Source organism: Simochromis diagramma, unplaced genomic scaffold (genome assembly GCF_900408965.1).
Source record: "Simochromis diagramma unplaced genomic scaffold, fSimDia1.1 OVJJ01000302.1, whole genome shotgun sequence".
NCBI classification, from domain to species: Eukaryota; Metazoa; Chordata; class Actinopteri; order Cichliformes; family Cichlidae; genus Simochromis; species Simochromis diagramma.
This window is the reverse complement of record NW_024386792.1, coordinates 10,368,498-10,392,592: the sequence shown is the minus strand read 5'-3', so window position 1 is coordinate 10,392,592 and position 24,095 is coordinate 10,368,498. Positions and strand designations below refer to the sequence as shown.

The following is a 24,095-nucleotide window of genomic DNA, read 5'->3' as shown; positions in this document are numbered from 1 at the left end:
TGACCTATCTTTCTTTTTGTTCTGCAGTGAGTTGAATCCTAACTTGTGGACCTCTGAGGATGTAATTACACGTGAATCAAGTCAAGACAACTTAGATGAGCAAGTAAGTATGCAGCCCACTTCAAAAGAAGCTGCATTTGGGAGCCAAGCAACTCAGGTTTATGACCCCAAAGTGAAAGACCAGGAAGCTCATTTCATCAGCTCTTTCCAAGGTGGAGCTCAAGTCAAAGATGGTCAAAGCCTAGAGCACTGTGGTTATGAAGACAAGCAAGGTCAATCCTGTGAAATTCACTCATCTCACTCATCTTTTTCTGTCAGAGACTTTACTCTGAGGCTGTCAGAGTCAGACAAAATTGAAACTGATGTCAGTAAGCTTTGTAATGAATTACATTGTGCACCCTTGTTTTGCAGTAGAGATCCAGCCAGTTCTAGTGAGATCACAGCCCAGTTCAAGAGAGTACTCTATAGTCATGACAAGACCACACAGGTTTCAGGTGTGGACATGGACACCAAACCCTTCAAGTTAAGCAAAGAAGAAATAACAAAGTGCAATGTATATAGTGAAGTCATTCTGGAAAACTTGCCCTTCATTGATGACAATGCTGATATGCAGGCAACTGAACTCAATATTGCAACAGCTAAGTCCAACAACGTGAATCCATTTAAAAATGGCATACAGACAATGATGCCATGCAGTCAGACAACCTGTCGCCCTCATTGTATGGCTTGTGACTCAACTGAGATGATCTGTAATTGTTATTCTACTACTCCAAACAATAACAATGTTGTAACAGAAGCAAACAGGTCCTGCATTACTGAGCCAGAGAATTTGTCTTTCCACTATTTCCAGCCTGTCACTTATCTCACACTACAAACACCTGAGTGTGGTATCACATTACCTTCCACTTTTATAGACTGCAGCCGAATGACCCCTGATTCTTTAACATCTGAAGAGCAGTGTGGCTCCCTTTCTCCCGCTAATGAAAGTGGTCACTTCCTTGCAGATGCATGGATGTTAAATGAATCTGTACCTAGATTGTCATCCCCCGAATCTGTCATGTCAGTTAGTGATTATAGAGCAATGTCACCTGACTCTCCTCAGGGTGGGGAAAGAGTATTACCTCCAGACTTTTCAAGTATATTTGATGAGACCTATGCACTCTCTGTTATGTCTGAGAGATGTAGTTCTCCAGAAGTTACAAACAACTTCACTGAAAATGAATATAACACCTGTGAGTCATGTAGTTACGACCACAAACTGCTTTTTGGGTCAAAGGCTTTTGTTCCTGTAATTTCACACTCTAGACCAGTATCGAATGACTATCTAATCTCTAAATATAGTCCAAGACATGAGGGTGAACATTTAAAGAAAGAATCCAGAACATTCTCACCTGTGATAGTAGAAAATGAATATGATCTTTCAGTTCACAAAGGAATATCTTCACCTGACTTGTGTGCAGCTATTCATGACTATTTATCTACAGATAGGGATTGCCGACCATCTTCCCCACAATCGCAAACTTCTCAGTGCAGTTTTTCATTTCTTGAACTATTGCTGTCACAGCCAATTCGCACACAGCTAATGAATCAACACTGTCATTATTATTTACAGTATTCAGGAGAAAATCCATCCTCACCATCCCTGATGTCAACTTCTTACCATAAATTCAGTGTAAAGGAAGCAGCTCAAAGTAGCCCTTTGATGGAGGATTATGTAGATTGCGATTGCCCTCCGTCTGTCCCCCAGCAATCTGCCACATCAGTTTATCTTCCACCACATTTTTCTGCTTCACAGCACCAACATAATGCATGTGATGTCAAGCAATATACTATAAAGAATTGCTCATCTCATCTTAATAAATGGCGAGATGATAAAACCACAGATGCATCAGATTCATTGATATGTCACATGAAAGGACGAGAAATACCAATTATGGATTCATCTACTCTTACATGTGTAGAAGTCAAAATCATTGACACTGAAGACTTGGGCTGTTCAGCTAAAGAAGAAGAGTCATTTCAATTTAGGCCACTAGTTTCTGGAGTCCAAAATGTAAGAGAGGAAAGGAGTCAATCTTACCTTGATTACTGGTTTTCAAAGCTGGAAGCAGAATCTTTAGAAAATAATTCATTACCAGGGAAGTCAGTTGAAGATTTAACAACAAAGCCAAAATTGGCTCCAGAATACAATGAAATGAAAGAGACTATAAATTTGACTTCGGTGAAAGAATTATCACCTACCAAAGACCAACACCAAAAACTTGAAACTTGTGACAACTTGCAAAAAATATCTTTAGCCCAACCACTTGTGTTTGACTTAGTGGAGAGACCAAAATACATTTTGGACTTTCCAACGATAACTCAATTCTCTAACACAAAAAAACCCTTAAATGAAACTGTAAACAAAGACTGTCAGTATGCATTATTCACAACTGAGAAGGAAGCACTAAGGCCATGTTTGAAAATTTCACATACATCGCTAGGAAAACAGAGGGATTATGTATTTCCTGAAGATACAAAAAGTTTGGGGACCGTATGCCCTCTAACTGAAAAGGAGTTGACCCTTATCAGTGACTTGAGAACAGTACCTACACAAGTTTTTGAGGATAACAAAAAAAATTCAAAAGATTTCTACTCTTCAGATATTGAACTTACACGCTCAGCTTTTAATGTAAAATCATGCCCAAGATTGCGGCCAAAATCTCCTGAATCATTGGAGTCTGATGATGAATTTAGTCCTCTCTCTCCTGACTCACCTGTTACTCAGTTCAGATGTCCCCATAATAAGTACAATGAAGAATTGCTAAGGCCTGCTTCAAGACCTTTGACCTATGCACAGGTTGTGCGAGGCTTTACACATGACAACGAATGTGACACTTTATTTGACTTCCAAAGTAGTGACTTGAGAACTATGCCTTCTGCATCTTCGCCATCAGAAGCATCTGATACAGAACATACCCTTTATCTTCTAGACGAGTGGGTGGCGGAATTAAGGCCACAGTCTCCTGAATCGCTGGAGTCTGAAGGTGAATTTAGGCCGCTCTCTCCGGACTCACCTGTTCCTCAGTTCAGATGTCCCCATAATGAATGTAATGCAGAATTGTTAGGGCAAGGGTCGGTTACACCAGAATCAGCATTTTCAGACTGGGAAGATTCTCATTTGCGTCTGGAAATTATGTTTGATGAGATCAGACCAGTGTCCTCTCAGTCACATTCATCTGATTTTAGTCTGGATCTGTTGTCAGATAAAAGAGCATTGTCTCCAGAGTTTGTGTCTCCTGGTTTGGACTTTTCACTCTTGAACAGTTGGCTGGCAGACTTTAGAGCATCCTCCCCAGAATCTGTGGTGTCAGTTCATCAATGTCCTCATTCTTCTTCCATGACGTTAAGTCCAACAATCAGTCAACATTGTAACTACTACTTGCAATATTCTGAAAATAGGCCCATGTCACCTCTTTCAACAATGTCCAATAATGATGATTTAGAATCTTGTCTTGCACAAATGTTTGAAGACAACAGACCAGATTCACCAGATTCCTACTCTTTAAATGTTGAAGTTAAACACTCAGCTCTTACTGTAAAATCATCGCCTTTGCTGCCTGCTTCAAGAACTTTGACCTATGCACAGGTTGTGCGAGGCTTTACACATGACAACGAATGTGACACTTTATTTGACTTCCAAAGTAGTGACTTGAGAACTATGCCTTCTGCATCTTCGCCATCAGAAGCATCTGATACAGAACATACCCTTTATCTTCTAGACGAGTGGGTGGCGGAATTAAGGCCACAGTCTCCTGAATCGCTGGAGTCTGAAGGTGAATTTAGGCCGCTCTCTCCGGACTCACCTGTTCCTCAGTTCAGATGTCCCCATAATGAATGTAATGCAGAAGTGTTAGGGCAAAGGTCGGTTACACCAGAATCAGCATTTTCAGACTGGGAAGATTCTCATTTGTGTCTGGAAATTATGTTTGATGAGATCAGACCAGTGTCCTCTCAGTCACATTCATCTGATTTTAGTCTGGATCTGTTGTCAGATAAAAGAGCATTGTCTCCAGAGTTTGTGTCTCCTGGTTTGGACTTTTCACTCTTGAACAGTTGGCTGGCAGACTTTAGAGCATCCTCCCCAGAATCTGTGGTGTCAGTTCATCAATGTCCTTATTCTTCTTCCATGACGTTAAGTCCAACAATCAGTCAACATTGTAACTACTACTTGCAATATTCTGAAAATAGGCCCACGTCACCTCTTTCAACAATGTCCGATAATGTTGATTTAGAATCTTGTCTTGCACAAATGTTTGAAGACAACAGACCAGATTCACCAGATTCCTACTCTTCAAATGTTGAAGTTAAACACTCAGCTCTTACTGTAAAATCATCGCCTTTGCTGCCTGCTTCAAGAACTTTGACCTATGCACAGGTTGTGCGAGGCTTTACACATGACAACAAATGTGACACTTTATTTGACTTCCAAAGTAGTGACTTGAGAACTATGCCTTCTGCATCTTCGCCATCAGAAGCATCTGATACAGAACATACCCTTTATCTTCTAGACGAGTGGGTGGCGGAATTAAGGCCACAGTCTCCTGAATCGCTGGAGTCTGAAGGTGAATTTAGGCCGCTCTCTCCGGACTCACCTGTTCCTCAGTTCAGATGTCCCCATAATGAATGTAATGCGGAATTGTTAGGGCAAAGGTCGGTTACACCAGAATCAGCATTTTCAGACTGGGAAGATTCTCATTTGTGTCTGGAAATTATGTTTGATGAGATCAGACCAGTGTCCTCTCAGTCACATTCATCTGATTTTAGTCTGGATCTGTTGTCAGATAATAGAGCATTGTCTCCAGAGTTTGTGTCTCCTGGTTTGGACTTTTCACTCTTGAACAGTTGGCTGGCAGACTTTAGAGCATCCTCCCCAGAATCTGTGGTGTCAGTTCATCAGTGTCCTCATTCTTCTTCCATGACGTTAAGTCCAACAATCAGTCAACATTGTAACTACTACTTGCAATATTCTGAAAATAGGCCCACGTCACCTCTTTCAACAATGTCCGATAATGTTGATTTAGAATCTTGTCTTGCACAAATGTTTGAAGACAACAGACCAGATTCACCAGATTCCTACTCTTCAAATGTTGAAGTTAAACACTCAGCTCTTACTGTAAAATCATCGCCTTTGCTGCCTGCTTCAAGAACTTTGACCTATGCACAGGTTGTGCGAGGCTTTACACATGACAACAAATGTGACACTTTATTTGACTTCCAAAGTAGTGACTTGAGAACTATGCCTTCTGCATCTTCGCCATCAGAAGCATCTGATACAGAACATACCCTTTATCTTCTAGACGAGTGGGTGGCGGAATTAAGGCCACAGTCTCCTGAATCGCTGGAGTCTGAAGGTGAATTTAGGCCGCTCTCTCCGGACTCACCTGTTCCTCAGTTCAGATGTCCCCATAATGAATGTAATGCGGAATTGTTAGGGCAAAGGTCGGTTACACCAGAATCAGCATTTTCGGACTGGGAAGATTCTCATTTGTGTCTGGAAATTATGTTTGATGAGATCAGACCAGTGTCCTCTCAGTCACATTCATCTGATTTTAGTCTGGATCTGTTGTCAGATAAAAGAGCATTGTCTCCAGAGTTTGTGTCTCCTGGTTTGGACTTTTCACTCTTGAACAGTTGGCTGGCAGACTTTAGAGCATCCTCCCCAGAATCTGTGGTGTCAGTTCATCAATGTCCTCATTCTTCTTCCATGATGTTAAGTCCAACAATCAGTCAACATTGTAACTACTACTTGCAATATTCTGAAAATAGGCCCACGTCACCTCTTTCAACAATGTCCGATAATGATGATTTAGAATCTTGTCTTGCACAAATGTTTGAAGACAACAGACCAGATTCACCAGATTCCTACTTTTCAAATGTTGAAGTTAAACACTCAGCTCTTACTGTAAAATCATCGCCTTTGCTGCCTGCTTCAAGAACTTTGACCTATGCACAGGTTGTGCGAGGCTTTACACATGACAACGAATGTGACACTTTATTTGACTTCCAAAGTAGTGACTGGAGAACTATGCCTTCTGCATCTTCGCCATCAGAAGCATCTGATACAGAACATACCCTTTATCTTCTAGACGAGTGGGTGGCGGAATTAAGGCCACAGTCTCCTGAATCGCTGGAGTCTGAAGGTGAATTTAGGCCGCTCTCTCCGGACTCACCTGTTCCTCAGTTCAGATGTCCCTCATAATGAATGTAATGCGGAATTGTTAGGGCAAAGGTCGGTTACACCAGAATCAGCATTTTCGGACTGGGAAGATTCTCATTTGTGTCTGGAAATTATGTTTGATGAGATCAGACCAGTGTCCTCTCAGTCACATTCATCTGATTTTAGTCTGGATCTGTTGTCAGATAATAGAGCATTGTCTCCAGAGTTTGTGTCTCCTGGTTTGGACTTTTCACTCTTGAACAGTTGGCTGGCAGACTTTAGAGCATCCTCCCCAGAATCTGTGGTGTCAGTTCATCAATGTCCTTATTCTTCTTCCATGACTGTTAAGTCCAACAATCAGTCAACATTGTAACTACTACTTGCAATATTCTGAAAATAGGCCCACGTCACCTCTTTCAACAATGTCCGATAATGATGATTTAGAATCTTGTCTTGCACAAATGTTTGAAGACAACAGACCAGATTCACCAGATTCCTACTTTTCAAATGTTGAAGTTAAACACTCAGCTCTTACTGTAAAATCATCGCCTTTGCTGCCTGCTTCAAGAACTTTGACCTATGCACAGGTTGTGCGAGGCTTTACACATGACAACGAATGTGACACTTTATTTGACTTCCAAAGTAGTGACTGGAGAACTATGCCTTCTGCATCTTCGCCATCAGAAGCATCTGATACAGAACATACCCTTTATCTTCTAGACGAGTGGGTGGCGGAATTAAGGCCACAGTCTCCTGAATCGCTGGAGTCTGAAGGTGAATTTAGGCCACTCTCTCCGGACTCAACTGTTCCTCAGTTCAGATGTCCTCATAATGAATGTAATGCGGAATTGTTAGGGCAAAGGTCGGTTACACCAGAATCAGCATTTTCGGACTGGGAAGATTCTCATTTGTGTCTGGAAATTATGTTTGATGAGATCAGACCAGTGTCCTCTCAGTCACATTCATCTGATTTTAGTCTGGATCTGTTGTCAGATAATAAAGCATTGTCTCCAGAGTTTGTGTCTCCTGGTTTGGACTTTTCACTCTTGAACAGTTGGCTGGCAGACTTTAGAGCATCCTCCCCAGAATCTGTGGTGTCAGTTCATCAATGTCCTCATTCTTCTTCCATGACGTTAAGTCCAACAATCAGTCAACATTGTAACTACTACTTGCAATATTCTGAAAATAGGCCCACGTCACCTCTTTCAACAATGTCCGATAATGTTGATTTAGAATCTTGTCTTGCACAAATGTTTGAAGACAACAGACCAGATTCACCAGATTCCTACTCTTCAAATGTTGAAGTTAAACACTCAGCTCTTACTGTAAAATCATCGCCTTTGCTGCCTGCTTCAAGAACTTTGACCTATGCACAGGTTGTGCGAGGCTTTACACATGACAACGAATGTGACACTTTATTTGACTTCCAAAGTAGTGACTTGAGAACTATGCCTTCTGCATCTTCGCCATCAGAAGCATCTGATACAGAACATACCCTTTATCTTCTAGACGAGTGGGTGGCGGAATTAAGGCCACAGTCTCCTGAATCGCTGGAGTCTGAAGGTGAATTTAGGCCGCTCTCTCCGGACTCACCTGTTCCTCAGTTCAGATGTCCCCATAATGAATGTAATGCGGAATTGTTAGGGCAAAGGTCGGTTACACCAGAATCAGCATTTTCGGACTGGGAAGATTCTCATTTGTGTCTGGAAATTATGTTTGATGAGATCAGACCAGTGTCCTCTCAGTCACATTCATCTGATTTTAGTCTGGATCTGTTGTCAGATAATAGAGCGTTGTCTCCAGAGTTTGTGTCTCCTGGTTTGGACTTTTCACTCTTGAACAGTTGGCTGGCAGACTTTAGAGCATCCTCCCCAGAATCTGTGGTGTCAGTTCATCAATGTCCTCATTCTTCTTCCATGATGTTAAGTCCAACAATCAGTCAACATTGTAACTACTACTTGCAATATTCTGAAAATAGGCCCACGTCACCTCTTTCAACAATGTCCGATAATGATGATTTAGAATCTTGTCTTGCACAAATGTTTGAAGACAACAGACCAGATTCACCAGATTCCTACTTTTCAAATGTTGAAGTTAAACACTCAGCTCTTACTGTAAAATCATCGCCTTTGCTGCCTGCTTCAAGAACTTTGACCTATGCACAGGTTGTGCGAGGCTTTACACATGACAACGAATGTGACACTTTATTTGACTTCCAAAGTAGTGACTTGAGAACTATGCCTTCTGCATCTTCGCCATCAGAAGCATCTGATACAGAACATACCCTTTATCTTCTAGACGAGTGGGTGGCGGAATTAAGGCCTCAGTCTCCTGAATCGCTGGAGTCTGAAGGTGAATTTAGGCCGCTCTCTCCGGACTCACCTGTTCCTCAGTTCAGATGTCCTCATAATGAATGTAATGCGGAATTGTTAGGGCAAAGGTCGGTTACACCAGAATCAGCATTTTCGGACTGGGAAGATTCTCATTTGTGTCTGGAAATTATGTTTGATGAGATCAGACCAGTGTCCTCTCAGTCACATTCATCTGATTTTAGTCTGGATCTGTTGTCAGATAATAGAGCATTGTCTCCAGAGTTTGTGTCTCCTGGTTTGGACTTTTCACTCTTGAACAGTTGGCTGGCAGACATTAGAGCATCCTCCCCAGAATCTGTGGTGTCAGTTCATCAATGTCCTTATTCTTCTTCCATGACGTTAAGTCCAACAATCAGTCAACATTGTAACTACTACTTGCAATATTCTGAAAATAGGCCCACGTCACCTCTTTCAACAATGTCCGATAATGATGATTTAGAATCTTGTCTTGCACAAATGTTTGAAGACAACAGACCAGATTCACCAGATTCCTACTCTTTAAATGTTGAAGTTAAACACTCAGCTCTTACTGTAAAATCATCGCCTTTGCTGCCTGCTTCAAGAACTTTGACCTATGCACAGGTTGTGCGAGGCTTTACACATGACAACGAATGTGACACTTTATTTGACTTCCAAAGTAGTGACTTGAGAACTATGCCTTCTGCGTCTTCTCTATCAGAAGCATCTGATACAGAACATACCCTTTATCTTCTAGACGAGTGGGTGGCGGAATTAAGGCCACAGTCTCCTGAATCGCTGGAGTCTGAAGGTGAATTTAGGCCGCTCTCTCCAGACTCACCTGTTCCTCAGTTCAGGTGTCCCCATAATGAATGTAATGCGGAATTGTTAGGGCAAAGGTCGGTTACACCAGAATCAGCATTTTCAGACTGGGAAGATTCTCATTTGTGTCTGGAAATTATGTTTGATGAGATCAGACCAGTGTCCTCTCAGTCACATTCATCTGATTTTGGTCCCGATTCTTTATCAAATAATAGCCCTTCATCACCAGAAAATGAACGCGACACAACTTCGTCCCGAAAATCAAGTCATGCTTTCAGAGAAAAATCAACTTCAGTCAAGGCTTTTTCATCAGATTTTGAACCTCTATCTTCTCAAAACCTATTAGTTAATAAAAACCATACCCAGGTACACACTTCTTCTTTGCATTCCTTGCCATCACAGTCATATGAAATGAGATATGTTAGTGATTCTAGCATACAAAACAAAGTTTGTTTTCCCAAACTAATGTCACATCTTTCTGATCCAATGTATAAAGGAAAATTTCCTTGTTGTGATATTATATTTTCTTAAACCATCCACCTATTTAGTCAAGTCAGTTGAACATCACAAAAAAACATCCTGACGCAATAGTAACTAGAATGGTTCAGTTTTTTTTCTCTAGTATTTCACCAGTCACCAGTCATCTTTTTTTGCATAACAACTATTGTGTTAGGATCTTCAAGCATCTCTATTGCAATGCTGAAGACACCCGTAATCTTGACTTATGAAGTTAATTTATGATAAACTGTGTGATTCCCCTACACATATATTCTATTTATCCTTTATTCCTTTATTCCTTAGTCCTTATGCTCTTTTCCTCAATGCAAGTAAGGCCAACTAGTTACTGCTAGGGCTGCTAGGTACTACTAGGATCATGGGATTAACTCAAAATGAGCTTAATGTTCCCTTATGTGTTTTCAACTGTTGCCTTTTTTAGTGAATGTGGTTGTATTTTGAGCCCTAATTTTGAGGGGGGTTTGTTTCTTTGTTTGACCAAGCCTTTCATGTTCCCTAATGTGTAATGTTTAATGATTATCCACGCCAGTTAGGGCTGGTCAATATGGCCTAAAATCCATATCATGGTATAATTTGAAGCATGTGCGGTAACGATATATATCGCGATATATTCTTTTCTTCTGTATAACATACTTTACACACTATAAGGCAGAGGTCAACAACCCTGGGCACGCGTGCCAAGGGTTAACTGATGGCACGACCATATCTGGACTGGCCATCTGGCATACCGGGTGATTTTTCGTTTTTATGGGCCGATTATTTATTTATTTATTTTTGTAACGGTATAAACAATGAAAGGTGGTGGATTGGCCAGATACTGGTCGATGTGTAAAAATAACTCAGTTGTTTGGTGGTGGCTATGGCGGAGCTTCCACAGAGGCCAGCGGGTGGATGAGGGAAAGGGGGGGCAGGAGGAGAGACCCGAGGCAGCCGCTGGTCCGAGTGTCAGGTGAACTGAACTTCAGGTAAGACGTTATGACCTGCAGTATATCTGGGTCATAGAAAAACCAAGTTTAGGTGTAGTTTATTTTCGTTGTGCTGACTTTTTACAGTCAGTTACAATAACCCGTACTGCGTACTAGCTGGCGGAGTTTCTATACAGCTGGGCGGGTGCTATGATGTTACTGATAGTGAACTTTATTTTATTCATAAGGTTAGTTAGTAGAGTTGCCAACCATCCCGTAAAAAACGAAATCATCCCATATTCAGAGAAAATATTACGCGTTTCGTATTGAGCTGAAAAGGAACACAGTTTGTCCCGTACTTCAGCTAAAATGGAAAAAGACACAAAGCTGGAGTTTTTCTGCGTCTTTACGCTGCACAGCTGTTTCTTCTTCTCTCACTCTCTCCCCCTCCCTCTCCTGTTGCTACTTCAGTCATGAAACTGATCAATGATCAGCTGATCGGCTATGCTTGTTTATCGCCCACTTTGCACCAGAAACAGGAAACCAGCGGAAACAGGAAAACAGCAACATCGTCTAGCAAAGTTTTGCCAGGGGGCCAGGTAGGGCATTAACAGGGAAAGGGGGGCACAAAGAAATATGTTTCTTTCTTATTCTCATTTAAAAATGTCTAGCTTTTATTAAATAATTATCTGAATCTTATAACCAAAGTTTTTATCTGACGTAAAATGTATAGAAATCATACATATACCAACAAGACACTGTCACCACAGCATTTCTTTTCATTCAAAGGCTTTATATCTTTAATACCTGGTGGGCCGGTCTCTAGTCAAAATGCCCGGGCCGATCTTTTGTCACAGTCCAGCCCTGGGCACGACACGCAGTGAGTTAATCTGAGAAGGTGCATTAAAAAATAAATGGCTGGGCCAGCGGTGCACATCACAAATTAGCTCACATAGACACACTAGTTGTGCCGCTTCTTAATGACGGTATCTTAGCTAACAACCCCAACTACCAGATTCAACTTGTAATTGGCTAAAAATAACTTAGCTTACCGGTGAGAGGGACGTTGCTAGCTGACAGTTTTTTCAAGCGATGTTGAAATTTCCTCATTTGTGGTTGTATTTTGAGCCCTAATTTTGAGGGGGGTTTGTTTCTTTGTTTGACCAAGCCTTTCATGTTCCCTAATGTTGACCAGCCCTTCCATCCGCTCAGCGCAGCATCAGCACCACGTAAATACACGGATGCATCCGTAGACTCGAGACTGATCAAACCAGAAGGCTTTAATGAGCAGCTGGATTTGTCTCGCATTAACTGGCTGAGTTAATGCCAGTTAATGCGACATTGAAATGCAGCTGATTGAACTGAAAACCTCAACTTTGTGGGGGTGAAAGTTTGCAGAACTACGAACGCAGCTGGAATCCATAGCTGTGCGTGTTCATGGAGCTTGCATTTTCACCTGCTGGACATCCCTACCTGACAAGTTTAACTGTCTTCAGAACATTGCAGAGGCATTATTGACAGTATTTGGCTCTACATATTTGTGTAAGCAGATTTTCTCTCACACGAAGAGTGTCCTCAGGTAGCGGTCTGCATGCTGGACACTCGTAGACCTGTGTCTCTGAGTGGGAGACCAGAGATCACATTAACATGTGTATCCCTGTATTAACAAACATGTCATATTGGCTCAGTTTATTTTTCTTATCATTGTTGTGAGGAGACCATAAAGAGCATTTGCATTTTCTGTTGTACAGTTCATTTGCTGTTATGGAGTTCTTGTTATGGATAAAAAGTGTCTTTTTTTGTTTCAAAACAGCTGATAACTATTCGCTGATAGCTGCAAACATCTGCGAACAAATATAATTCTATAAAGTTGTTCTATATAGTGTGTAACTGTTAATATAGAGTTATTAAATTTATTGCTTATGCAATCATATGGCACATTGACTTCTGAGGAAATTTTAGATGGTACTCATCATCAGAAAGGTTGCCTACCCCCCGCTATAAGGCATAAAATACTTTCATTTTCTCAGAAATCGACAGTGTGCCTTATGTCTGAATTCTGGTTGTGCTTACTGACCTCGAACCGATTTTATGTGGTACACGGCGCGTAGAAATTTGTCAAAAAATGTTTTAGTATGATTTTGGTAAGCTATGAAGGCGCACAGCTTGATGGATTGCCGGAGCATTACGGCTGTCGTAGTCAGGAGCCTCGCGGAGTAATCTGGGTCCAAAACTCCGTCTGCTTCAGGTCCCAAAGTCAAACGAAAAACTGTCTAAATTCTTTCATCCTTAATAAAATAATCAGCGTTGCTGCTTTACCAGGTGTAACAATTAAGTTTAACATCCAGGCATCCATGAAAACAGAATTTATTAAATTTAATGGAGTTAGAAGTTAGCAGGAAGTTAGCTCGCTAGTTTCCACTTAAACATGATATAGCATGTTCTGACTGAGAGATTTCTGAAAAATTAAAATGTACAGGTCTGCTATGACTTCCAACATAAATGAAAACAGACAGAAAACTAAACAGCAGTGATTTTTGTAGGGTTACTGAAGTTGGACTAACTGGTATATAATGATGTGCTACGTGATCGCTAGCAAAACAGCTATGTTAGCATAACATTAGCACAGTGCAGCTGAAGGATGAACGCTAACCTTTTTCCACTCGATAAAAGTTAACGTGAGGGTTTCTGGTGGTTAGGGACAAATGCAATTGCATGGCAGGATGCTATAAACGGACAAAACTTCAGTCAGGAGAACAACTGAGGTAATCCATCCACAATACGAGGTTAGTCATTAATATACTGCAACAACATGGGAATAGAACAGCTGCGAGAGAATTCATCATTATTGAATCAATGGTACGGAAGTGGAGGAAGCGCAGTTTTTAGCTTTCCCCATATTCCAAAAGTGCTTCGTCTCTTTGCTATTACTGTCGCCCGGCATAATTTGCAAATGATGTTGTTTGCAGCTGCTGCAATGCTTTCGACCAAAACAGGCGCAGCTTGATGACGCCGTCAACATGCGCTATCATGGTAGAGCGGTATAAGTCAAAATCTCTACCGTTGGCCAAATTTATATTGTTTCTATCATATACCGTTTCTACCGCCCACCCCTAACGCTAGTCAAGTTTTATTAAGCTCAAGTCTGCTGATTTTGTCACAGGCTTAAAGCTGTAATGCTGGAAATACAGGCCACATTTTGGAGTAAGGTCTAGTCAAGGTCTAGTCTTGTATAGTGTAACCTGCATGTAACATCCTATGTGCATGCATAAGTGGACCATAGGTGTTTTGCTGGGTGTCTACCAAATATCAGGTAGTTTCAATGTTGTGGCTGACCTACTGCCCATACTCAGCATGCAGTGTGACCAGTTGTTTATCTGTTTTATTCTGTCCAAACAAAGCTTTTGCATTAGTTAGGCATTTCTGCTGGTGTAACTCTACTATCTGATGCTGTAGGGGCACATTCAAATGGAGGCGTGACAACATAAATTATAAATTAAAGGGTCACCATCTGGTCAAAACAGTTTTGTTCAGGAGTGCTGAGGTATTTGACTCTGATTTTAAGACATTATAATATTTGGTGCAACAAATAATTTAGAAAGGAAATGAAATGCTATATCTGTCACTATGTTCCCTGGATAAATAAAAAGTTAGCAAATGAATTGTCATCACATGGTGCAGATGGGCCACCAGAGGGAGTTGACAGGTGTTGTGCTTTGTCACAGATCATCTGTCTTCCACCAACTCAATTCTGTCTTTCAGAGAATAGACATTATAGGCATAACATTGTATATTCACAGCTCAGATAATAAAATTACCTATCTATCTAATCTGGAGAGACACTGTAATTATTTATGTTTTGCTATTTTTCTTTTATGTGATATGACCATATTATCGATTGTATACACTAGTTTGTATTGTATACAATGTGTATTGTACACTCTATACTTTAGAGTTTAATATTCAATCCTACGGGTCCCCCATAAGTGCACTGTACAAAAAAAGGTGTACACAGTCAGTTGTTGATGATTTGTTGCCTGCAATCACTAAAATTATTTAAAATTCAGATTAGAGTGAAACTCCCCAACAATCAGACAAAGCCCTATGCTCAAGCAGTAGTAAATGGACTGGTTCTTATATAGCACTTTTCTACTCTGACAAGGCACTCGGAGCGCTACAACTTGCCTTATTCACCCATTCATACAAACACTTTTTTTTCTTTTTCTATGCAATTGCTTTCTGTCTAAAATTCACACTCCAGTGGATGCATCGAAGAGCAACTTGGGGTTACTATCTATCTTGCCCAAGTATATCTGGCATGCAGGCTAGTTCAGACAGAGGATCTGTTGCTGTTGGTTTTGGCAAGTAAGAAGAAAAAATAGAAGAGCATTCAAATAGATTACAAACTTCTGATTTCACTCTACATTAGTTACAGTCACAGATACATATCTTGAAACAAAGACTACACAAAATGAAACATCTGAAAACGAACCTATAACTCTTTACTAAGATATAAATAACCTTTTTTCAGTTTGTTTTTTAATAAAGCCTAAATGCCAAAAAGTCTATATTAGATCACAATAAACCACACATCGCAGCCAGTTTTCATCATTTGAGTCACAAGCCATCTGTAGAAAACAGTGGTTTTCATCATGGTACCTGGCTGGAGGAGGCTTTCCAATGAACAACCTCAAGGAAAAAAGAATCCCTGAAGTGAATACAACTTGTGTATGAACAAAAATGGACACAACAATATCACATGTCCAAGACTGATCTTCCCAAGTACATGAAAAGCTCATGAAAAGAAAATCCACGATCAAGTTCAAGAGAAAAATTTCCATGGCATTGGTAAGGCAGCAAAGGCTGTTGCATATCAGTGAATGCAGTGTTGATTTTTATAAGTAGTAGCTTCCCCCAATAACAAGCAATGGCTCTCTGACCATGGCATGTTTGCATTAGAACAGGTGGAATGCCCTTTCTCTGAAGCAAAACTAATAGAGATTACCAATAGAAATGTATTTTTTATTTACTGTAGTTGCAGCAAATTTTTTGCAATATTTAGCTGTTCAGTTAAAAAACACAGAATTCTAAATTTGCCACAGCTGATATTTTTCTTCCTCTTTGAAAGTACATCCTCCGTCAAAGAATTTTTACATTTAAAACCCACACATTTTGCTTTCTCAAATGTATTGGCAGGGGCGCAACACCTTGGGTTGGTTGCGTTGATTCAAATTTTCACCTGATGTGTTTTTGTAACCTTTCCTTATAATGCTTGTGTCATTTGGGCAGGTTTTTCGAATCAGTGTTATTATTATTGCAGTAATGCAGCTCAGCAAAATGCACTAGCAAATTTTATAAACTGCTGGATGGCTGACTTTATATGACATGGAAGTGACTTTATACTATACTTATGCATGTTCATCTTCACAGTAAATCAAATCTTTTGTTATTCATTTTTGCAAGTCTATCATAGTTGTAATATAATGTCTTGTCAATTATGTACTGCTATGAAGAATATTTCAAAAATATCGATGGGCATCTTAATAGGTCATGCCATGCTTTTTAAACCTCATGCTGCTTGTTAAATACATGTATTAACATATTTCTTAATATGTTAATTCTGTTTTATATGCATGTGCACTACAAGTGAACTTAATTATTTAAAATATTGCTCACTGTTCTTGTATTTAAAACACCAACTTGTCCTTGAAAAATCTTGGAAAATGCATGCGTCATTGGAGTCTTCCTTAAATCAACAACAAAACCACCCATGATATTTATTTTTAATTCCCACTTCATTGTACCATTTCTTTCAGGTGTCACCTGCATCTTCCAAGACAAATATTTCACAAGATTCACAACAAAAAAATCTTGATTTAGGACAGAGGCAGGTCTTTCCAGCAGAATCCCCATCCTTACCATGTGATTCAAATACAGTTTTCACTAAAAAACTAGAATTACCAATTCCAGCTAACTTTGACTTGAGTAAAGTACAATTTGACACCACAGTGAACAATCAAATTAGTGCACCACAGGAAAAAGACAAAATGTCATCTCCCACAAGTGAAGATTATGGCTTAGTTAAACCAAGCTTCATGACTCTAGAATCAGTCTCTCAAACAGCTCAAGATAGCCCAGATGCTGCAACTGTCATGTCCTCAGAATCCACACCAACACCACCAGGGTCTGGGTCCCCTCAGCTTGACCAGCTTCTGTCAGATCTGGAGGAGATGAAACTTAAGTTTAGACCAGAGGCACTTAAACCACATTCATCTGAATCCACCAACGAGATCCCTGCAGTTAACCAAATGTATGAGTTCCAAGATATTTTCCTTCAGGATCACGGCCCTGCAGAATATAGTGATATGCTAAAAGTCAATCTATCATCTGCTGCACAGCTTGCAGTAGATAACCCAGATATTCCCATTACAGAGCATCCACATTTCCAGACATCCATTCAGCTTGAACATGAAATGGTCTCAGTCATTCCCGATGTAACAAAACTTGTCACAAGTGTACCATCAAGCTCTGGTCTTCATAAAGACAGTTCTGAGTCCTCTAATGAATCCCTTTCGAGCCCAGAATCTTCCCAAAGACTTTGTGAAGAAATGGAACAACCAAGCTTTCATGTGGATGCATTTCAGTTAAGCACACATGGTCTAAATAATACTCAGAAATTTCCTTCAGTTGCTACAAAGAGCAAGTCTGACATACCTGAGAAAGATATTTGTTGGGAAGATGCTACAACTGACATTCTTCAGAGTCAAGAAGCACATGAATTAGCTATGCCATCTAATGACTTTAAAGGTGTGACAGAGGAATCACAGACTATCCCAGATAGACTTCAGTTATGGGCAGAAAACTCTGTTGACAGTATACATAATGAAGATTTGTCTTCACAGTCTCTTTCTGATTTGACTCCTGAGACAGTGATATCTGCAAGAAATTTCAGCTTTGAAGAACTGGTGCCCAATTCCTCATCAAGGAACTTAAAAATATCTTCAGATGAGGACAGGACCAGTGAACATCATTCAGAAGGATCTCTGACTTCAGTAGACGATGAATGTTTTGACTCTGAGTCTTCTTCAGTCAAACCCAAAACTGATTCTTCTTCAGCCTCTGATGAAGAGTACAGCTTGCCACCTGGCTATGCAGAGGCCTCCTCTATTTCATCTACCTATACTCAGATACCTTCAGGATACAGTCCTATAGTGCATAGTGGTGCAGACAGTCCAACCAATGAATATTCTGACCCAGAGCCTTACTTTGACTGCAAACAGGGTTCATCCGATTTCTCAGAGCCTGATCCCGATGAATCTGAGACAAGAGCTAGGTCAAGTGGAGATCAAGCCCAGGATCCCTCTAGAGTGCAGGAAAAGTTGAATCAAAAAGTACTGTTGTCTTCTGGAAGTGAAGATTACGAAGACGCTTCTTTTGTCCATGAGCCTCTTTATCATGTAGATGTAAAGAGAGAAGAAATGCAAGAAACATCAGATGAAGAATTCACCTTGTGTGAGACTTCACAACCACCACCTGTCTGTGAAACTGCAGCATATCATGATACTGATAAATCTCTGACAAGGGTAAGATGAGAGTTGGTAAAAAAAACCCTGCAAGTGTTTTCCCCAGAGCTGAGCTTGGCCAAATGACTATATTTGCTTCAGAGAGGAATGACTGCTGGTAACCCTGTAGCCACGTGAATGGGAGCTAAAACTCCTTCTAACCCTTAATTTGTTTTGATTTCACATTTGACTAATCCTAACTTAGCATGTCACTTTGCTGCCTGTAACTAGTAGGATCACTCACAGTGATAACATGAGTTACTTTTTTTTTCATCAGTAGGCACATTTATTGTCATCTAGGTAAGAGCATGGTGTATTTTCTTTTTTTGTTTAATTATAGACTGCCATGTTGTACTTTCAGTGTAATGTACAAAACGACATGCAATCATCTGAAAGTGCAACATATCACTCTGCTTCTTGCTTGCTTTCCTGCAAACCTAGCATTCATGCTGTCATTCATTATTAAATGTCAATGGATTTGTGTTGCTTGGTCAGGAGATCAACGCTGAGCTTGGATCAATGTCAGAAAGTTCAGATGATGAATTTTTGACTGCCAGAATAGTACAAAGAAGAGTTGTCATTCAGGTATCTGATTTAGCATGACTGATGACGTTTTAAACCAGTGTGGCAACTAAATGAAAGCTAAAAACTTTCACTGTCAAGTTACAAATGTTTATTTTCTAACAACCTTAAGTCTTAACAGAAAGGATGAAAATGGGTTCAAATTAGATAACACACCCCTCGATTAACATGTATGAGCCTAACCTGAGAGTTTTGTGCTGCTGTGAGCACTTTTTTTTCTTGGTTTATTTAACAAAATACATCTGAAAATGCAAGTTTGTTTCCTGTGTCCCGAAGTCTCTGTTTTCTCACTGAATTACTGCTTAAAAGTTGTGTGCATTATTATACTCGAACATACAGTTGCACTAATTTGTCAGTTAAAGAAGTGAATATTTCACTGACCCAAATGAGCCTGTCTGATTATTAGTTGTCTTGTTTTCCTCATAGGCTGATGAAATGCCAGACCTCCCTGCCCAGTCGGTGTCAGAAGAAAGGTACAAGGATGAAAATGGACACATAGTTGTCAAAAAGGTGGAGAAAAAATGCACTATATGCATTATATGCAGCTTCGAAAGTTAATCCTATATATAGACGTTAAATGCATTATCTTGCTCAGGTTACCCGTAAAATTATACGTAAGTGTGTTTCCGCGGATGGTGCGGAGCATGAAGAGACGACCTTAGAAGGAGCTCCTCAGGGGTTTGTCCCTGCAGCGGAGGGAGATGGCTACTCTAAGGTTGTGAAGCGGACAGTCGTGAAAAGTGAGGGAGACCACACAGAGGTATGTTCGTTGCAGATGTCCTTCTTCATAGTGTTTTGTTCTGTTTTGTTTTGGGGTTGTTTTTTGTTTTGTTTTTTACCAAAAAATGGAAGGTGTAACATCTATACTGAAATTATATATAAAAAGTACAGCTAAATAAACTTTCTGACCTAGGTGACTTTTACCGAACGTGAGCATTCGTCATCATCAAGGCAGGAGACGACTGATGGCCGCAAGATCAGTCACACGGAAAGGACAACCGTGTTGGAGGGTGAAAGGACAGTGACACACCATGGTGATCAGTCTTTGACCTCTGATCTGCCTACAGCCCAGGACGACTTCAAGAAGGTTTTTAAACACTTTGTCACCGTTATTCCCCAACCACATAACCACATATTAACATAATACTTATACATCAACATTCTTCATGTCTTAGCACCTTAGGTTTAAAAAAATAATAATAAACATTATTTTTTTAAACCTAAGGTTTAAAAAGCACATTGTGAAGATGTTTCGAGTTTCAAATGTATGTTTTTTATTATTTAATCACTTTGAATTAAGACTGTGTTCTCTGCTTTTCATGCCACCAGGCATTCGGTTATTTGAGTGGTTTTAGCGGAACAGAGCTCCCTCTGGTGGTAGAAAGAGAGACTATCAAAGAGGATGGAACAGTGGTCAGGAGGTGTGCCTACTGGAGTGCACGTGTGTGTGTGTGTGTGTGTGTGTGTGTGTGTGTGTGTGTGTGTGTGTGTGTGTGTGTGTGAAGCTTACTATTATTGACTAATGTTTGCGCATGTTCATTTGTGCTGGCAAACAAATTTTTTGTATTCTTAATCAATTCTAAAAGTCAAACGTGTAAATAAACCAGTGAGATGTGAGTTTATAATTTTTTAACTCTTGTGAACAACTGTAAGAAAATGTTGTCCCGTGCACTACATTAAAATTATTATTCATGCACTATTTAGTTGTTTTTAGTAAATCATAGTTTTAGTGATTACTTTGTGTTGCTGCTTTTCAAATCAAATCAAATCAAATCACTTTTATTGTCACATCACATGTGCAGGTACATTGGTACAGCACATGTGAGTGAAATTCTTGTGTGCGAGCTTCACAAGCAACAGAGTTGTGCAAGTTTTTGAGTAGTATAGAAGTTGAATAGCCTTAAATATTCAAGCAAAAGACACAAAAATGAAAAGGAAAAAGATACATTTTGACACAAATGAGTTTTGAGTAGAATTCCGTAGGTTTCCTAATGGTGGTATTTTACAAACAAGTTTAATTCAGGAAAAACTGGCTCAAAAGAAATTCCTTGGTTTGAGGAACCTGAATTCAGGTTCCACGCAGGGGACGACATGTTTTCAGCCTTAACAGTATGAGTTTTGCAACACAATCTTAAGTATTCTCCACTAAGAAAATAGCTATGAAGTTGCTCACAAAAAATTGATTTCTTTCATCTAGTCATAGTGATTTCAGGTCCAGATGAACAGAATCAAGTAGTGGGGATTTCCTTACCTGGACGATCGAGCATGCATCAAGACCATGAAGTTGCTGTGCATGTGTGCAGCGAGTATTAATAGAGATGAGAAAGAGAGATCAATTTCTCCCATAACTGCTTCTCAGGCTCACTGTCCACAACTGAATTTAAAGTCCTTCTCTTTACATACAAAATCCTGAGTAATCAGGCTTCATCATACCGTCATCAGACAGTTTTATATTATCCCAACAGAGCACTTCTGCTTTCAGACGGCAGGTTTATTTGTGGTTTCTAGAGTTTCTAAAAAAGCTTTCACATTTCGTCCCCCATGTGGGTGATATAGAGTCACTTGATTATTGGGGTTTTCTCCAGAATACTATAGGGTCTTTACTTTACAGTATCAAGTGTCCTGAGGTGATCGTTGTTGGGATTTGGCACTTTATAAGTAAATCTGAATTCAATTCAACTGTGTAAATCCAAAAATGTAATGTTGGATTTACACGGTCTAATCTGTGTGGGGGTTTTTTTTCTCCTATAACATATCTGTAACTATAGCTCTTCCTTTACTTTATTTTCCACAGGTGAATTTTTTCAAAGATATTTATCTTTCTTTATCTATTTCCCCTCCCTGCCTCTTGCTACCTGTCCAGGGCCCATCTGCGTAAAGGTTGCACTCTCACACGAACAGTGGTTGAGGGAGCTGGGCAGCGCAAACAGGTCATTCAAGAGAAAGTGGACCACCCCAGAAAAGGATCGAAAACCCGTGATCTCCAACAGCATCTCCACCAGCTCTTTCACCGCTACTACGAAGAAGAAAAGAACAATGACGATGAGGAAGGAGGAGTAAATGATTGAGTAACACTCTGCCCAACTCCCTCGTTGTGCCCATGCTAAAATCCCTGCTAGTCCTATGCATTAGTCACATGCAATCCTAGTGTGCACAAACACACCTCAAAGCTACCACAGTCTTCCCCTTTAGGACCTGGAAGATGATCTTTAGTTCTTGATTTGGAGTTTTTTCCCTGTGTGGTTTTAAAGTACTTCTGAGTTTCTTTATTTTATTTTTTTATTTTTTTGCCTTTTGTGACCAAAGAAAGCCTTTTGTTGATCTCCTGATTGTTTTACTTTCTGATTCAAGTTGTCTGATAGGTTTGTCTTATCCTGTGGTAGAGCAACAGAACACTCAAAGAAAACAGAGCGACACTATCCCCATCAAATAACTCACAAACCTCCAGAAGTACATTTTACTTAAAAACACTGGTACTGCTCTTGGAGTAGGTGCTTGGACTGAAAGACGATATTTCACATTGCACTGCCTCTCACAACTTTCACAGATAATCCTTTATGAAAAAAAACAACTTCTCACTCACTGTACTAGCCTCTGCTTTTTTGATTCAGATGGTCAAGATGTCACAAACAGAAAATCAGACTGTACTGACACTGAATTTAACTGCTGCTGTTGTGTTTCGTGTTGACTATGTGTACTCTGTCTTTGGGAATTATATATTCTATTTAATCTCAACATTACTGACATCTGTAGCCTAGGAATGAATAATCACTCATGTGAACTTAACAGGCATGACTAATCAACATCTGTCAGTTTGATCCTAGCTTTGACTGCTTTGTTGTTGTGTGGATTGCCCTTCTGCTTTTCTTTACCTTGTGTGTGTGTGTGTGTGTGTGTCTTTCATTCTTTATTATTATGTTTCAACTAAACATTGTTGACCTCCTCTTTTAAAGTATGGATGTGATGAGTGCACGTGTGACTGTACGTGCTTTAGGTTTGATTTTGTCTGTGCATTTGATGAGTTAAATACCACACTGAACGCTGGTCAAAAGTTTCTGTAGTTGATTTTAACTTGTTTGCTGATGTTTGTTTGTTTGTTTGTTTGTTTTTTCATTTTCATTTTCGTGTAGAGAAGTTATTTAATTTAATAATTCAGCCCCTCAGGATTTGGCACTGGGAAATGAAATAATCCCAGTTTTCTAATATTACATTTGTGGTAAGATGATGATACACTCAGTGTTTTATTTATGTAAAGATTTGTTAGTTTATCTTTTGAATCCGATTGTTGAAGTAGATAAAGGCGGTTTTGTGTTATGTGTGTGAGTGAATGATTCGGCGTGTGTAGTTAAAGGATGTGTAGCAGTTTCTGTCAGCAAAGAAAAGAAATGTTTATTTTACACAATTAGCATTTGCACTCCTGAATGTCAGAAGAGGAAACCTCCATGCTTTCTGTGCACTGCAATACAAGGTACAGAATATATCAGCCACAGGAATAGTCTCATTGTGGAGGGATTGCTGTAACAAAGCAGGTTGAGAGCTTAAATATATGATTATCCACAGCTCGGAGCATCGCTACTGTTTGTATTTACAACATGCAATGTATTTACTCTCACTCTCACTGTTTATTTTGTGATTTAGAGAAAAAAATGCAAATTAGTGGAGATTCACTGTGACAGATATGCTTTTAATTTGAAGACTCAGCATCCCTTCTCTGTGATGATGACCCGTTATATACATATACAATGCATATATAAATAAATATCTATAAAGGCATGTATTACTGTATCAAAAGTCAAAAATGCAGAAAAGAAAATGGCTGCAGTGTATCTATAGCTGAGAATAAAAATCTACAAATGTGCAGTGTTGTATCTGATTACATCTTTTAACTGTAAAATGGGCCATTTTGACATGCCAAAACAGTAGCTTGGGTATATTGCTGATGGTTGTGTCTCAGAGGAGGTCTTGCATAACCAAGTTCAGAGCTTACTGGAACCGAGAATTATTAATTCCATCTGTGCTTTTCTAGAAACTACTTTACTCTGCTTCTTTATTTGCAAGAGGGCGCCTTGTCTGCATATTTGACCATGAATATCATGCTGGATTTTCTTCCTGACTTAACTCCAAAAGGATTTATGTCTCAGAACTGAACTGGGGAGCTTTTGTTTGTTGGGAAAATGTC

The 24,095-nt window shown here is 39.8% G+C and overlaps 2 protein-coding genes across 12 annotated transcripts in view; both read left to right on the top strand.

Annotated features, from left to right (window-relative positions):
* LOC120729019 (ankyrin-2-like) overlaps positions 1–6,535 on the top strand; it is a 59,085-nt gene extending 52,550 nt beyond the window's left edge. For all 9 annotated transcript variants that reach the window (XM_040024380.1, XM_040024372.1, XM_040024375.1 and 6 more), the window contains one exon: positions 28–6,535. In XM_040024380.1, the coding sequence (XP_039880314.1) occupies positions 28–6,241 (6,214 nt within the window). In that variant the 3' untranslated portion in view covers positions 6,242–6,535. The remainder of the gene's footprint in view (positions 1–27) is intronic.
* A 7,148-nt stretch (positions 6,536–13,683) lies between these two features.
* On the top strand, positions 13,684–23,774 carry LOC120729020. 3 transcript variants are annotated; one of them, XM_040024381.1, is made up of 8 exons: positions 13,684–15,620; positions 16,589–18,355; positions 18,830–18,919; positions 19,343–19,426; positions 19,512–19,676; positions 19,830–20,003; positions 20,246–20,337; positions 21,780–23,774. In XM_040024381.1, the coding sequence occupies exons 1-8, from the start codon at positions 15,570–15,572 to the stop codon at positions 21,982–21,984; spliced, it is 2,628 nt and encodes an 875-aa protein (XP_039880315.1). In that variant the 5' UTR covers positions 13,684–15,569; the 3' UTR covers positions 21,985–23,774. The 3 variants fall into 3 exon arrangements, with proteins under 3 accessions (XP_039880315.1, XP_039880316.1, XP_039880317.1); XM_040024382.1 differs by lacking the exon at positions 18,830–18,919; XM_040024383.1 differs by having other exon boundaries at positions 13,684–18,355.
* Positions 23,775–24,095: the final 321 nt, after the last annotated feature.